Source organism: Pagrus major, chromosome 14, assembly GCF_040436345.1.
Source record: "Pagrus major chromosome 14, Pma_NU_1.0".
NCBI classification, from domain to species: Eukaryota; Metazoa; Chordata; class Actinopteri; order Spariformes; family Sparidae; genus Pagrus; species Pagrus major.
Window position 1 is genome coordinate 5,071,087 of NC_133228.1, and position 18,269 is coordinate 5,089,355.

General features: G+C 42.0%; 1 protein-coding gene across 1 annotated transcript in view; it reads right to left on the reverse strand.

Annotated features, from left to right (window-relative positions):
- The window catches only part of mpped1 (metallophosphoesterase domain containing 1), a 95,314-nt gene that overhangs the window by 60,252 nt on the left and 16,793 nt on the right, over positions 1 to 18,269 (reverse strand). The window contains exon 3 of the mRNA XM_073481010.1: positions 3,288 to 3,513. Coding sequence (XP_073337111.1) covers positions 3,288 to 3,513 — 226 coding nt within the window. The remainder of the gene's footprint in view (positions 1 to 3,287; positions 3,514 to 18,269) is intronic.

The window sequence follows — 18,269 nt, forward strand, 5'->3', positions numbered from 1 at the left end:
CATCGCTGTTTCACTCTGAGGTGCTCAGTTGTCTGTTTTTCCATCATATGCAATTTTCAGCCATCTTCTCAAGTCTCCTCGAGGTCTAGCCTTCTGCCCTCATATCTGCCACCTCTGTCTTCGACTACAGTCTCATGGTAGCACTAGACTTAAACTCAGGAAAATCACCAAAGTCATTAGGAACTTGAATGGCCCTCAGTAGAGCACATACCTTCACCAAGGCCCAACAGCCCCATTTAATTCAATCAAGCCTGATCCAATATCAAACTGGTGGTTTAGAATTGAGAGTGATACAGGGCTATCAACTTTGATATTGGATTAGGCTTGACTGAATTACAGGGGACTGTTGGATCTTGATGGAGGTATGCACTCTACTCTCTCTAAGTGCTGTTCTAGTTTGAGCATGTTACTTGTGAAAAATAAGTTGTCATGCCAGTATGTCAGATGTCAGGTAGTGATTTATACGTTTTTTTGCAAATGGTAAAAGCTAAATAGATTCAATAACATTTGAAAGGAACAAGATCAATTAACAATTGCAATTAATACAATTACTCGACTGGCTTTTTTATGTTTCCATCTGTTTACTGGGGTTAAGGTCTTGTAAATAATATATTTTTGTTTATCAAAACAGGACAGCTTGCTTTAAAGTGACAAGGTTTGATACATGAGTATTATTGTGTCTGTATTGAATAAATTCCCTGTTAGGGTCAGACTCCAGACACACAGACAGACTGTTAAGTACTCAGATAATCAGGCGGTCAGACAGTCAGACAGCCGGGTAGCACCTCAGGGTGGTGGAGGTGATTGTTATAGTGGTTGTGGTGGGGTGGGGGTGGTAATCCACAGGCCATGAAGCAGCGCCAGCCTGGCATCGCCATGACGACCGAGGGACTGGAACAGGCACCGTCCCACTACTTCTGCCAGAGAGTGGAGCATGTGGAGGAGGTGGCTGCTGTGTGTGTGTCCATCTAAATGCAGAGCCCATCAAATGATCGGGGAAGTGAGGGGCAGGGGTGGACACGAGTGCACAGATGAAGATACAGAGGGAGGGGGGGAGTTTAGGGAAGAGGGTAGATGGAGGAGGGAAAGGCAGTATAAAGCAGTTGGTGGTAAAGAAGATGGTTGCAAGAGGAGGGGAGGGATAGATTGAGAGCATGGAGGGAGAAGGTTAGGAAAGATGGATGAATGGAAGGAAGCAGAGAAGGATAGACAGGAGGTGAAAGGAAGGAGGGAAGAGGGGAGCAGACAGTGCAGGGAGGGGGGGGGGGCGGACACGGAGCCTCCAGCTGGAGCCCCTCTGTGCTGCAGGAACACACCCCGAGGCTCACAAACAAACACACGTGTGCAAGCAAGCAGTCCAAGGCAAGTGAGAGCACACACCGGTGCTCACAAACCCACAGTGGACACATACACTCACACATTCAGACAGAGATATCCTTACACACACGCAGGCACACGCACACACACACACACACACACACACAGTCATCACCTCATGTGCCCATTACACCAGCCAGGGCCAGCCGGTGAAAATGAATAAAAATCATCTCTTCCCTAATCTCCATCCCTCGCTTTCTCTGTCCGCTCTCTCCATCCATCACCACCTCTTCCTTCTTTCCGACATATCTCCTTTGTCTCCTGCCCTCCATGTGTTCTCTTACTTTTCCCCTCCCTCACTTCTTCGTTCCATTCTTCTTTTCCATCTTCATCTTCCTCTCAGTCTACCTCAGGCAGCGCTCTGCAGTGGCCTGAGCAATAAACTCATGGGACCCTACTATCACAGCAAACCAATTACCCAGCACTGGGGGCACACACACACATACACACATACAAACTCAAACACTGCCCTCGGGAATGAGTGTCACTAAAATACACACACACACACACACACACACACACACACATACACACACACACACACACACACACACACACACGCGTGCACACACACATTCAGAAAAGAAGCAGCAAGTTCACAAGGAGTTGAGGTAGAGAAATAGAAAGCGATGCAAGTCAAAGCTAAATAAAGAAGCTGATAAATGATTCATTTCAACGATTCAATGATGCACAGATGAAGCTGAAAAGAGAACAGTAGGAGAGTGTTGTCACGATACCAACATTTTAACTTTAGCACCGAGTCATGGCCAGAACCTGCTACGACGCCAAGGGCGAAAATTAGTTGTCAACCCCCACTCCTCCTCCTCATTCCCTAATGTGTATAGTTTTTCTATGGTGGAATACTGACAAGCTTCAAATTTGCCAAGGTGGTATTTGACTGAACAGAAATTAATTTACAAATATGCCAAATATAAACACAAAACTGAAAAACTGAAAACCTTCTGACACAATGAAACCCTGTTCCACTGTTAAGGTGCTTAACCCTCCCCAACATATCTGGACATGTGGTATGGAAGAATAAGATGAACATGTGTTAAAAAGATTACTTTTTATTTTGATGTTAGTTCAGCAAGCCAATAATAGATTACTACTGTAATAATGACCTCATCACTACCCAAAAGGAAGCACCAAGCATAGTACAGCTGGGAGTGGGGAGTGACGATAACAGCTTTCTGACCTTGACTATATGTATATGTATGGGACAGACACAAGTTGACTGACTGAAAGAGCTCACATGTTTTGCTACATTTTCTCACAATAAATGCAATGTCTGAATGCATACACACCAACTTGGATCCTCTATGTATGTGACTACGAATCAGAATGATCCATTTTCATATTTCCCTATGTTAAAGCACATCTGTCAGTGTGGCATATCACCGGTGTGTGTGCAATAGGCGTTAAATGATTCAGATCAAATGGTGCAGTGCTACAGGAGACAATCGGTATGTGTTGAAGTGTAAAGCATTTTTTGGGAGTTGGTTGTTGTCACCTGTACTAAATGTCCTCTGCACAGGAAAAAAAGAAAAGAAATCCCTTTTTCTAAGCAACAGCAAACCTGAACTCCAGACAGAAATGTCAAGTCTTTAGTAGCAGGGTAAGCCAACATTGGAAACTATCAAGAAAAAATAATAAATGTTTCCGAGCTTTCTATAATTACAACATACTTCTTTAATGATGTTATTCAAACTCTTAGAAGTTGCTGCACTTGGTGCTAAATTGAAACATAAGGTCAAAATATTGTGTAAACTGATCACGAGAACATGTTAATTTTACAGGAGCTGGTGACAATAAATATCACATGAAAATGAAACCTCAGCTAAGTAGTTTTTCAATACCTGAACTACGCGTTCGTTCTTGTGTACGGTGCAGAGGTAGGGGTTACTCACCAGGGGGAGCCATAGATCCTGAAGCCCCTCACTGTGACCTCAGAGTCCTGCAGGTAGATGCAGTTGGTGAGCAGCGATTGGACGTTCTCATAATTCTCTGGCTTTAGTTTTGAGGCAGATGGAAAGTAGTAGAAGTCCTGCTTGATCAGGTCAGCCATAAACTCCTGGTCAAAGGTCAACTCGTGGTTTCCGGCAATCACTATCTTGATGTCATAGGGCAGGGTACCTGGCACAGGATGAGAGGGGGAAGTGAGAAGTTGAGAAGAGATAGGAAGGAAAGGTAAGGGGGAAAGAGGAGAGGAGGCAAAATTCAATGAAGAAAGACAGATAAAGAGTAACAAAGCAAGAAAATGGGGTGGCAGAAAGATAAATGACATGGATAGAGAAGGTATAGAGGAAGAGACAAGAGGAGTGGTGTAAATTAGGAGAACGGAGGTGGAGGTAGTATAGGCAAGAGAAGAGACAAGGATGGAAGATGAAGGCCGCGTCCAGGAGGAAATAGAAAATTGAGGGAGACATAAGGACATGCTTAGGGGAGACGAAGAGATAGGAGATGTAGTGGAGGGGGTGAGAAAAAGGAAATGAAAGAAAGAGGGGTGGCAGACGGAGTGGGGAGGGACAAGAAGAAGAAGGAAAATTGAGGACGACATGAAACCCATTCCAGACAGCTTGGCATTCACACGCCACAAGGCTTTCTCATTGTTTTCCCCTCCATTTCTAGCAAATCTGTACATCTGTCTTAGCTTCCCTTCATCAGTCAAGGTCTCAACCCAGTGCACTGCTGTCTTCTGTTTATGGAAGCATAGCTGAACGTATCCGTCAGGGAATCTTTATCTGGAGGAATGATGAGGAGGGAAAGCAGAAAGAATGATCATTGTGAAGTTTATGACGCAGAATATTAAACATTTACCGACTATGGCAACCGCTGCTGCATCTTTCCTCCTTCTCTCCCTCTCATCATACTCCTTTAATCAAACACCCACTCCTTCACATCACCCCCATTTTCGTCTCCGTCTCAATGGCTTTAATTGGCTATTCAGAGCCCGGCACAGCAGGGCGCGTGATCGATCCGCGCCCATCAAACCCAGCGGCGGCCGGCCCCTCTCAAATCTACATGATGTTTTCAAAGCTTTGCTGAGGAACATCTGGGGGTCTGCTTTGTCAGGTAGAGTGGCTGACGGAGAGTTCAATCACCAAGGCTTTTTTCATTACTGCCAGGACGGCGCGACGTGCAGCTGGGCACATCGGTTTGTGTGTCTGCATGTGTGTTTGTGACTTTCCCTCGTGTGTGCGAGTTTGCATGCATCTGTGCATGAACGTGTCATGTTGGTGAAAAGGAGTAATTAAACTGAGCTTTAGAAGAGGCTGACAGCCCGGCGACGGCTCTGTCATAACAGCCAATCACAGCCCAGTGACAGAAAGAGAGAAAGAGTGGGGGGATAGAAGGAGGGAGAGGAAGGACAGAGCGAGAGAAATACTTTAGGAAGCCCAAAAATCCTTGAGTGTGAAGGAGGAATAATAACAAGATGAAAGCAGCTGTCAAAGAGTGCCCAGCTCTGCAGTTTGGGCCGGGGCCGCCCCTCTCCCCAACACAGCTCCTATTTGTTTGGCAGAAGGGCTTGTGTTTAGCTGTCAAGCACACACCAAAAAAGCCCCGTAAATGAGGGGCTGCACCTCCACAAAGGCACACGTACACACGCCACCGCACAATCAAAAGATGTTTTAGATTCCTTTTCGTGGGACTTTGGCATCTGAAGTAGTGTTCACTCAGTCATCCAAGGTTGAAGGAATATTTCACTCCAAAATAAAATGCAATCATTATTCCGATCTCACGCAAAGTCTTGAAGATAATGGAGCCGTCTTCTTACAGCTCCAAAAATTATTTTCAATCCCTGTATATCATCTGGGTGTCTAATGTGGTACCATCAATGTATTTCACAGCTGAAAGACTGCATTGTCCAATATTTATCTCCAGGGTTCGAGTAACGTGGGAGTCAATGGGAGCTGAGCTCCCATAAGGTAGGGTTTGAGCTCCATTGGAAGTAGTAAAATCCTACATCTGTGGGTGTCACTAATACATTACCAACAACCGTTATTTTAAGCACAAATAATGCATTTTTCAATGTCATTAGTATTATTTACATTAATGATATAAATAGGTTAAAAGAAACAAGGAACTACGTACCATATTCTCTATATGTGTCTCTCTCTTCTCTCTGGGGTGTGTGCTGTCATACCATTTCTTATTTAAATGAGATAACTGTTGTTGTGATCTACTTGACCATTGTTGCAAGAAGTGGGCTGCTGTGTGTGTGTGTGTGTGTGTGTGTGTGTGTGTGTGTGTGTGTGTGTGTGTGTGTGTGTGTGCGTGCGTGCGTGTGCGTGTGTGTAGGAAATTCATGGACATGAACCAGGTAATAAAGTGAAGTCACTAGACACGGCAATATCCTAGACTCCCTTACAAATTGCATGTTTTTAAGAGTTGTTGCATCATTAGGAGAAACTTGACAAACTTCGTGAAACGGTTATAGTAAATTTTAAATCATTGGTGCCTTATTCTAAATTCAGCATTAAATACAATACGTTAAGTTAAGTGTCAGTTTGTCGCAGTTTGTTGCAGTTCATGTGTTTAAAGTACATCTTGTCTGCTTCCATGTCTGAAGTTTGTTTTACCTCCCAGCAGCTAAACACACTGTTTCAAATTTCACCACTTACTCCAATAACATATTGACAGCAAACCTGAAATTTTACAAATCCAGTAAACAGTAACTAATATAGGCTACTTCTTTGGAGAGAAAAGGAAGTGGAGAAAGTCACCAGACTTCCTTAAAAAAACCTCAATTTTGAGACTTGTTGCATTAGGAGAAACTATAGACTTTGTTTACAAGACATTCTTAACTATTTGGGCCTACTTTTTCATTTGGCAAATGTTATACATGAAGATGTTTCTTTCTTTGTGTAAAAAATGTTGTAACCGTTTTTCCTAGTAATGTAGGTTTATATTTGCCTACAGAGCAGGGAAGTGAGATCCAATCTCAACTGGTCACTCAAGACGCATGTCGGGATGCATTTAATGCCAGGTCTGAATTGACGGGCTTAAAGCTGTCCGCTTATGATCGATTCACTTAGGATGGATGGTAAGACCAAACATGAACAGCCTCAGTCTCTCTCTCTCTCTCTCTCTCTCTCTCTCTCTCTCTCTCTCTCTCTCTCTCAGGACAGAGCTGTTCGGCTATCTCTGCCCTAACGTTAGTTAGGTTTAGGGTTAGTTATTTTAGAGACCCCCACAAAGCTCAGAATATAACTTGAATCCTGTTTACCTCTCTCTAAATTTCTCACAACTATTGAGAAATGTCATAGGTGAGGTAACAAAGAAATCGTCATGTTAACATAACATTTGGACCCACAGTGTAGTTTATTGGCCGTTAACCCTACTTGAAAAATCCTTAACCAATGTTCAGCTTTTGTGCAGCTCCTAACACACTGGACTGGTAATTTCAGCAATTGAGTTGGATTCATTATGATTCAGATTTTATTTTCTGTGCCCTCAATTTAAATGCTTATGTTTGCTCAAAAGATGCTCCTTGCTTTGTCTAATATTTCAATAAGCCTCGGGGAAGAATGAACATGTGAGAGTCTGTCCATTCTTGATTAAAACCTCTTTTTCACTGTCAATTTTTTTCCAACTGTTAAATTCCAATGCTTTTTGCAATACACAGATTTGATTGGCTAAGAGGCACCACGTGAGATGATTTACAACAAATGCTATTGGTCTGTGAGTTTCCATGTCGAATAGGCTGCACTGGTTAAAATAGAATCAAAATGTAATAATTCTAAATAATTTATTGGTTATAACTTTGTGTCCACATATGATGGCTGACCCAGATTGCCATCCACCAATTAGTGACTCAGGTGGGATTGAAAGGGTACAGATTAACAAGGTGGGGGCGATGTGCCCCAGTAGCTCAATTGGAAGAGCGTCCGTCCCATGTGTCCTCGCCACAGCAGCCCAATGTCCGAGCCCCGAATGTGGCCTTTTGTTGCTTGACATCGCCCCTCAAACAAAGCCTTCCTCCAAAACATATAAAAAATGAATAAAAAGAAAAACAAGCGTGATGCATTCCGGTTGTTTTGTTAACAAGGGGAATGGTGTCCCCAGGGACAGATTAAATGGAAAAAATTATACTCGGCACACTGCATATTCTGCCCCACCCCCCTTCACACACATTTGATATTTGGTCAACAAATTAAATGAATCACCTGCATGATTATTAATATGCTCATTAATTCAGTTTAGTTTAGGCATAGATTTTAGCTCATCTAGTTACATTGTGATATCATGCCACTATTGGTTATGTCGTGTATTTATAGGAAAAGTATATTGTTTATGTTTTTAAATATGAATTTATATATTAACATTGAAATAAAAAAGAAAAGAAAAAGAAAACAATGAGTTGACCTCTGCTCCTTTGCTCCATTGTTAAAATATGTTGCATTTGCAAATAGCACAAATCTATTGCATCTCATACTGCCTCACAAACTGCTACAAATAGATCATACAATACATATTTTCTCTGCAGCCTTAATGACGACTGTGATAGCTTCTGGAGAAAGAGCTTGCCAGGAACAGAGCCAAGTAGCAGCATCTACCTGGAGACTTGTTTAGCTTGTTGTTTCAGTCTTTAAGGACTGGAGCAGCCTGAGTGTGAAGTGATAGATGAAAACTGGACTCACCTCAGAGGGTATATTAAAAATGAATGAAGTAAGGTCAAGAAAAAGCTACCTTTAGTCTTTGAGCTGTAAAACTTAACGTGTGTCTACAATACTCCTTTTGTAGTAGATATGTGGTCCAACAGCACAACCTTTTCTACCTTCATCTGCAAAAAGACATAAAAAATGTGTTGATTCAAAGAGAATCTTCCAAAGTCACTACAGTTCAAAGACAGACAAGCTGGGGAAGAATGAAAGCTGCTTTGGATGAGATCATCACCTGAACACCTAAAATGCAAACATTAAAAATACGTAACAGAAACAGATAAACTGCACGTCTGTGCATGAGAGCCTGAAGAAAGAAAGACAGCGAGGCAACAAGGCAAAGACAGCGACATAACAAGGCGCTCATAAATTTTCAACAAATAAACACTATCTGTGCCCCCTCAGAAATTCTGCACCATGAGCAGTTTTTCACCAATGAAGTTTGACGGCACACTGTGAACTGAGAGAAATAAATCACAGGGAGAAATATAAAACTCCACCAGCTGGGCACAAATACCCCACCATCCTCCTACACACACACACATACACACACACCTACAGACACACACGCGCACACACACACACACACACCTACAGACACACACACACACACTTACAGACACACACGCACGCACGCACACACACACACACACGTGCACTCTTACTTAGCAAAATTAAATTTCAATTTCATGGATGAATTTTTCAAAAGTTTCCCCAAGAAAAAAAGCTGCTAAATGACAATACGAGAATACCAACTAGCTGAACTCTATATAGTTGAATCTGACTAAAAGCAGCCAGTGTGTGTAACTGTTTATTGTTGGAATTCTCATCCCAAGCTGCTGTTAATATTAAAGTAGTAATACCGAAAAAATAAGAAAGTCAACAATACAGTCCCTTATTGTGCATGTCCACAAAGAACAAATCAATCACAACAAGACAATTTCTGCAACGAATGAGAATGATTGTGCTGCTTCTGTGACAAAAGAGAGAGAAGAAAAGGGGAGCGGATGTGGATGGAAGTGTGGAGTGTGCTGGGGGGGGGGGGCATCTAAACATTTGGGATACGCGGGCCACTCTTTGTTGCCCCACCATCTTTTGTCTTTCAATTCAAAAGACTGCTTTTGAGCAACAAATAGTTTTAATTTGTCTGTGAGGGAATCATCTGGGCGCAGGGCAGACATCCACGTTTTCTGCCGCATCCAAAAAACATAAGAAAAAAAGAAGAAAAAAAACAAAGTGAACAAGAGGGAGAGCAGAGACTTATGGAAAACATAGGACAGCGCAGGCTGAAAGCGAGGCTGTGTTCAGGAGTGGAAACATCTGGACTTCGGTTGTTCCTTCTGTCCCTTCATCCCTTTAGTCCTCTCTGGTTCTGGTTCAGTTCCTTCTCTCTCTCAGTGTCTTTGCTCTTTTGTCAAGCGCCTGCCCCCCTCCAGTCATTCACATCCCAGATCTGCTTTCTGTATGTAACCACAAAAATCTCCATCCTCCCATGAGCTCCACAAGGTGGCTTGTGTGAGTGTAAATGTGTGTAGAAGAGCCACATGCACCCTGCAGGTATGCACATGGTCCTAGGGGTCTGTACATAGCCATAATCTATCTCGTGTATCTTGATGTGTGAATGCACATGGTTGTTTGTGTGTCTATACATAACACTGGCTACAGTATCTGTATGTGTGGACTCCCCCCGCCACAGGAAATCTTCCGGAGTTCGGCCACCATTGTTCCGACACTGCGATGGGTGGTCTGCTCTTTGAAGAGGAAAATCCCTGTTCTGCCCAAAGCTCTGGCATGTTCAGGGGGATTACTGCCCATTGTGTGTGCATGTGTGTGTGTGCGCGACCTGATATATGTGTGTCTGCGTGCATGCCGAAACAAAAAAGCCATAAATGTCCTCCCTGCCAAGACAAAGTTAATTCCTAAGTGTGTGTATGTGTGTGTGCTTCGATACCAAAAACTAGTAGCCAAAATGTCTTGCCAAATAACTTAGTATCAAAGTGTGTGTGTGTCTAGAACGTCATTGAGTGTGTGTGCACTTGCAGAAAACAGGGGCCAAATTTTTCCTGCCAAAATCCAAAATGCTTAAATTAATACCAGTATGTGTGTGTCAGTATGAGTGAATGCATGCATACAGTATAAGAAACGGAAGCCAAAACGTTGTGCTAAAATTAAATTAAGGGGAAAGTCCAGTTTATTACAACTTTCATTTAATTTTTCTGGCAAAAAGAGCCTTTTTTGCATTTGTATTTAAATGGATAATAAAGAGTCACAATTTCATCAAATGACGGTATCAAATCACGCCTAACGCTCAGTTTCACTGACACAGTTGTGTGTGAGGTAACGTTATTGAGTGGACATAGAGAATGTTTTTCAGCTGCTTTGAATTTTTTTAATTTTTTTTTTATGCAGGCTAATTGTCATTTCTGATTGCACCATCAGAATGGGATTGCTGCATCATGGCTCAGACAAAAAAGGTTAATAAAGGTTAAAGGTAAGACAAAGATCTTTGGTACACATCATCTTTAAGGTGTCTAATATTGAAATGTGTCAACAACAGTCAGACAAGACAAAGTCATGCCATTTCAGGAATGGCCGTGGATGAGTGCATGATCCCATACCATGGCCAACATGGATGTCAGCACATCATAAACAGTAAACCAATCTGTTTTGGTTACAAGCTAAGGAGCCTGGCCTCATCCAGTGGTTACATGTATCACATGGAGCCATATGTTGGTTCTCACACTCTCCTCTAGTGTTGTTGTTGGTCTTGCAGAGCAAGCTCAGGTGCATCAAGGTTGCAAGTTCTTCAATGATTATCCGTTCACTTTGCTTGCACTCCATGACAAATATACGGTATGAGGGCTCTGGAACAATGAGGCAAAACTCCTCTGTTTAATGTTCCATTCAAGCCACAGAAGAATTCAGTGAAGGTACCCCAGTGACCCTCTGAGGTTCTGACCCAAGGAGAGAAGTTGCTCGTCCATTGGAAAGACAAGAACATTGTCACAGTGGCAACAAACATGGCGAAGAAATGCAATAAACCCTCAAGGGATGGACCAAGGAGCTACAGGTGATCTACAGGTTTCAAGATACCATATCTTAATCAAGTCCAAGAAGATGTTGAGGTCTATCTTCGCATGGTCTCTCAACAATGCATTCATAAACAGCCATCTCTTTAATAGAGACATTAGGGGAGGGACCGTCAACCTTCTCACCTTCTTGTGGATAGTGGCACAGTCTCTGCAAAGGTTTGCCCCAAAACTCTGCAACGGAAGGAAATCTGGACTGGCTGCTACTGTTGAAGACATATGACAAAGCTTCTCACTCAGCTTTTTGTTTTTCAACAGTTCTGCATAAAAGTGATAGTAATATGGCCAGGGAATTAATGATTTAACAGGAAGGAAAAAACTGCAGGACTCATCTGACCGGGACAAACTTTTATACTACTATACAATACAACACTATTTTAGTGTAAGAGCCATTTCTTGTTCATTATCAGAAGCAGAACATAGCAGAATATTTGGTTAGGTAAAAACATGTTGTGGATTTTGGAAATTGAAGTATATAGCTGACTGGTAGCCAGTTGGGAAAAATCGGGGATGTATATATACATATATATATATATTTTATACACACACACACACATATATATATAGTTGAATGTAAGCTACCTCCTTAATGACCTTGAATGACATGGCTGCTATACAGTTACGAGTGAATATTGCACTAAAGTTCAAATGTCACAATAAAATTACAATATCACTGTTCCAATACATGTTGCACAAAAGTAATAAAGTTACAATGTATGTCACAATAATGTAAAACATTTTAAATGGGTGTTGTTTTGTCATTGCTTTCAGAATTCATATCAGTGTTGTATAAGGGTGCTAGATTTAAAATATTCACTAGCATGTGATAAAGCATTCTAGTGGCAACACCAGTAACAGAGTTTTAAGTGTGTGAATAACTGGGCTGGGATATATACAAATTTTGGTGACTGTATAACTGTAACACATTGTCCCACCGGTCACAATTTTGACCAACCACCAAAACTATTTCAAGGGGTTACCAATGACACATGATTGGGATATTTTCATGTCTGGGCAGAATTTGGGATTAAATGGGTTAATGGCAGTTGGCAAACTGCTTTTAGGTGCATTACCGCTACCTTCTGGATCAGGAAAGTTCACAACTTCACATCACACAATTGGGCCATTAAATGACACACCCATGCAGATGCACAACCCTGTGGCTGATCGCCAAAACACCTGATTCTGTCTGAATGAGGCTTTAAGGTACAGAATGGTATTACGAGATGGCCAGGCGGGGCTTGTTGTTTAGCATGTTAACTTCAGAAGATATCTTTGCAACACAACACATAGCGACTTAACGTAACATCAAAAGTTATGTTTCTTTACATTCCTTTCTACCTAAGTACAATTTAAAAGGAGCGACTTTACATGAAACAATGTTAATTTAAACAATTCAAAAATGATCTAAAATTCTTGCCTATAGCACCTTTTAAATTGTACTTGAGTAAATGTATTTGTTTACTCTTCACGACCGCCAAAGTTAAAATACTGGCTGAACTGTCTTTGTGAACACCCATCACAGTTTACAGACCAACTTCTTGGTTTGCCTTTGACCTACCATACACAAACATTTTTTTCCTGGCAATTATAGAGTTTTACACTATTTGAGATGCACTTGTGGTTTAGATAATTGGAAACTGTTGTTGTTTCTTGCCATGCCTGACTTTGTTGTGGAAGGACAGCCAGAACCCAGAAAATAAGAACCAAGTGATAAACAAGAATAAATTGTTAATTCCAAACTCTGTGTCTGTGCCTGGGTTTATTGCAAGCACACATGCCTGCGTGTGTTTGTGTGTATACACCCCGCAGCTTATGCATGTCTTCTTTACGTATAGAACATAGTGAGATTATAGCCAAACAGTGCAGCTTTAGCTGGCCTTTATCTGTGCATGCTTAAACAGAAATGCAGTAATTCAAAGGGAAGCTTCAAAAGCAACAGCACTGATGTTAAAAGACAGACAAGCTAAAGACTCAGCTCGGATCAGCTGTAATTCCTTTACAGCATGTGTGTGTGTGTGTGTGTGTGTGTGTGTGTGTGTGTGTGTGTGTGTGTGTGTGTGTGTGTGTGTGTGTGTGTGTGTGTGTGTGTGCGTGTATGTATACTAGTCAGAGACGAAGAGGGAAGACTGGATGTGAGAGAAGAAAGTAATATGTCACATGAAAGAGAGGTGAGTAAAAGAGAGACATGCAACAAGGTAGAGATGGATGATGGAGGAATAGAAGCAGCAAGGCCTCCGCCTTCTCACCTCAGCTTAAACTTAATACTCACTCGTTTCATTTAGCTCACCACCCACACACTGCTGTGTCTCATCATACACACACACACACACACGCGCACACACACACACACACACACACACACACACACACACACACACACACACCATCATACAAGCAGACGCAAAACAAAGACAGCCAGCAATTATGAGACGGCGTACACAAACACCACCTACTGAGCAACGCATCCAAAACACATATTTTATCTGAGTACAGCAGCACCTCCTAACACTTCACAATGTCCTCACTGAACATAATGCGTTACACACACACACACATGCACACACAGAAGCAGTGACAAAGACAGATACAGCACATCATCAAGCGGCCTCGTAGGTGGTCTCTCTCTTCTCTTTCTCCCTCCTACACTCCATTTCTGTCTCTTTCATCCTGTCTGCTCCACTTCCACGTTCAGTGTGACGACGTCGCCTCCAGGATAAAGTGGTTGAAGATTAAGCTGCAACTTTCAGAACGAGTGACGTGGGCTTCTGATGAATTAAACGACTGGCCACTCGCCATCTGTCCCCTGTCTGTTTCAAAACGTGATTTCTATCGACGCCGCATTTAGCTGATGTTGAACTAAACAGCCGTATCCTGCAGTATGTACATTAACGTTTTTGGCAGAGCCACTTTATCACATTGAAATCCAGTGGGGACTGTTCAGAAACCAGTTCCAAGTTGATGTGTTCAAGAGTACTCCAACATCCAGGGCTTTCTTTTTCTTTTCTCTGTTTTGTTGTTGCGGATTTCACTGCTCCAGGCCCATTGGAGGGTGTAGACACTCTTATGCCTCTTCTCATATACATGAAGTCACAAGTTGGGAACTTCACCAAGAACTCTCAGAGTGTCCTTGGACACACTGACATGGAAAAGTATTCATTATGGTACATGATGACAATGTCACTTTGACAAAAAGTGGCAGGCGATCGAGTGTTCAGTGTGGATTAGGCTGCATGGACAGTATTACTGTAATCTCAAACAAAATAATCAGGAGGAGTCATAATTTATGCTAAAACATGCAAACCAGCCTTTAAATAACCTAAATGCTAGTGACTATAAACAGTAACTAAACAGAATCTTGTTTTTTGTAATACAATGGTGGCAACATATTTGCTTAACCATTCATGACAGACTTAACAGTATGTAGACTATACTCAATGAATAACTCGGATGGCACTCAGTAGAGTGCATACCTCCATCAAGGCCAAACAGTCCCCTTTAATTCAATCAAGCCTAATCAAATATCAAATAAAAAACACATAAATCTGCTCTTTGCTGCTCTGCGCTGCTACTCTGCTTTTTATTTGGATCTGCATCAAATTGTACTCACTCATACATACCGACCTCCTAAATACACCTGATGTTTTTCATCAAGATCCATGCACTATTTCCTGAGAAAATTAACAAGAAATGTTGAAAAAAGGCGCATCAATGCAATGTTAAAGAAAGTGAGAAAATATTCCAGGATCCGTCCCTTTATTGGGATCCACACTAAAAGTTAATGGGGTCTCTTCTGGGCCGAGACCCATCCTCCATCTGAGTTTTGTGGAAATCCACTCATTAGTTTTTGTGTAATCCTGCTGACAAACAAACCAACTAACCAAACAACAAACAAACAAATGGACACAGGCGAAACCATGAAGTCCTTGGCGGAGGTAATCAGATTTAAAGATGTAATTTCTAAAATACGGCCAGAATTCAAAGAACTCACTAAAAATAAAGAGGACAGCATATCACCAGATTCAAGGGTAACTGCAGCTCTTTGTTAGCAACACTTGGCTGTAGCTCGCTACGTTAGCTAATTAGCTCATGGCTCAGTTAACCATGGAGACAGTAGCCCTGGAGTTTGTTTGGACTAAATCCTTGGATCACAGGGGAAGTGACTGTATTCAAAGGGGCTCAGCTCAACCAGGTTTAGCTGCCTGAGTGTGAACAAGGCTAGACACAGAGCTGGAACTGAACACAGCCTCAGCCTCAAATACAAATGGAGGCAAGTTTGAAGACAAGGGATACAGTACAGAGGTGATTTACAGCCACTCTGACCAGGATTATGACTTCGGGGATTAGGAGACACTGGGCCTCAGCAACAGCCAAACACGGTTGTAGAGCCAGATTATTTTCACATTTTACTTGGGGAACTGAGGTTTTGTTTCAACCAAACCTGAGGTGATCGTTGAAATACAATCCAAGACTGTTCAGGTGAGTTTCATTTCGATTATGTGGAGTTTGAATGAAGTGTATTTTTCAAAGGCAATTAAGTAAAAACTTTAATTCACAAGGTGTATGCTTGTATTTTTCTGTTTGGTAAGGAAAATATATATAAAAGCTTTTCCCTTTATGACATTTTGTGAGTTTATTTTGTTCATTTATAACACTAAAAGCCAAGAGACCTTGTGAAACGTAGAGAACCTGCCTCTGGCATATCATGCTATCTCCCAGCTAAAACTACTGGGGTCGTACTATCAGACTGTCACCATTTGCATTACAAAGTGGTATGACAGGACATGATGAGCCCCAGCTAGCTGATTAGCATGCTAACATCAGCAGAAATCTCTGCAACACAGCACACAGACTTTGTTGGCATAACATCAACACAGTTGTTCTTTCACACTCTGTTTTTAGAACATTTTAAACTTTATTTCTGACCATATCTGACAATTTGCCCCTTTAAAACACAACCCCTGTGCACCCAGTGGCTCACTTGGTAGAGCGTGCCCAATGTACAGAGGCTGTATACTCACTACAGCAGCCCAGGGTTCAAATCCGCCCCTCCGTGGCCCTTTGCTGCCTTTCATCCCCTCTCTTTCTCATCCCGTTTCCTGTGATCTCTCAAAGCTGTCCTATCTAATAAAGCCATGAAAAGGCTAAAATAATGATAATTAAAAAAAAAACAATACATATTTGGCTGCACCAGTGTTGCTGTGTTGCTTCACCTGTGGATATCGTGAGCAGCTGGGTGACTGAGGTTGCAGACTGTTGCAGCACTGGTGAATAAACAAGTGTCTGATGCCTACATCTGTACAGAGTCTGACTGATTCACATCTGACTCCTATTTACTTGTTTAAGAGCTATCTCTAAAGAAATGGGTTGATGCAGATTTAGCAACAGTTCACGTACAGCAAATTGCATGCACTGATGCTGACCAAGAAAATAAATCTGAGACAGAGAAAGAGAAGAGGGAAATTATAAGAAACGCTTCCATATAGTGATATCCACAGGCTTCACTCTCAATGTGTTCTGAACTTGGAGGAAAAAAACAGAAAATAACTTCTTTTAAATAAAAAGTGAAGATGTTTCATATAACAATTTTCTCATCTCGTTGCATCTGTTTTTTCTCCCTCATGTACACACACACACACACACACACGCAAAGAACGCAGTCTTTCAAGTGTGCAAATAGAAGACACAAAAGCAGTGAGGGACAGATGGGAAACGGTTTGCTTAAATTTACAGTCACTTGAAATTCTGTGGAGTTTCCCAATGTTAAAAACCATAAAGGAGTGTCAAACTTCCTCGTTAGGCTCTCCTCCAGCAGCACTCACTGCTGGGTAAACATAAGAGAAAGGGGTGAAGAAAAAAGATAGGAAGGAATGAAAGTGGAGAGGGGAAGAGAATGAGAATGAAGAAAATTAGGCTTTGGGGAGTAACGATAAATGAGAGAAGAGGAGAGAGGGAGGAAGGAGGAGAGTGGCAAGAGAAGGAATACAGGGAGTAGGGAAAGAGGATGGAAGGAGTGAAACAAGTAAGCAAAGGAGAAGAGAAGAAGAGTGTGCCAGAAAAAGACAGCAGTCATGAAAGTTTAATGCCCTCGCTGTTACTAAGCTAAAGGGAGCAAGCTGGGAGGAGAATGAGAGAAGTTGAAGAGGTGAAGAGGAGGTCCAAAGGGGAGGTGGGGGGTAACACCTGACAGGGGATGGAGATGAAGGGGCAGAAATCACACATACTGTACACACAGACATGACTGTAGAGGCAGGTGCAGAGCCAGAGACACACTCTCCCTCTCCCGGGCAAAGAAAAAACCCACACTCGCATTTAAAGTGCCTACACGGCAATCGCATCATGGTCGTCCCTCATCTATTATTCAGCAGTAAAGGGGAACAGAGTAGAGCAGGCGCTAAATAAAGAGTTGTAGCAGCTAAAGGCTGTAGACTTCGCAAGTCAGAGAGGGAACTGCCTGTGGTCATTTTCTTTATTAGGAGGACACTGAGACAAAACCTCAATACCGAAATGGAAGATGGGGTTTCTTCAGTTTCAACAATCTCTCTTGTCCTCAGGAAGGGTTATTATGCATTTTTACCTTCCAAATGCACTTGAAGCGGCAATGATTATTATTTTTTCATATTGACAAAGGAGCAAATGAATTTAATGTGAAAGGTATTGCATTGAGAATTAACGCCTATCTATGCTGTTCTCCTCCAGTTTGACAAAGCTTTTTAGCTTCTTTGGCTTATTATTTTGGTTTTGTGTCCCAAAATCCTGCACTCATAAAACCTTTTACCACAGGCAGCTGCTGTTTTCAGCAAGAATAATGTGATAAACCCACTGTACATTACCTGCCCTGAACCAAATAGCTAACAAAGTTAGGAACTAGCTGGTGAGCACTAGCAGTTAAAGAGCCAGATATTTTACTCAGTGGTCCGTGGACAATAAAAGAGCTACAAGCAGAGTGAATATTGGACTAACATTCATCAGATGGTCAGAAACACATCCCCAAATAAATGCTAATGTTGCTCTTTAAGTGCTGGATGTGTAAATTTAGCTGTTTAGGTGCCAAATTAGCAAAAGCAAAAGCAAAACTACACATAAGTTACACAGTATACAGCCGCTATGCCCGACCCAAACTGTTAACTTCAAAGCT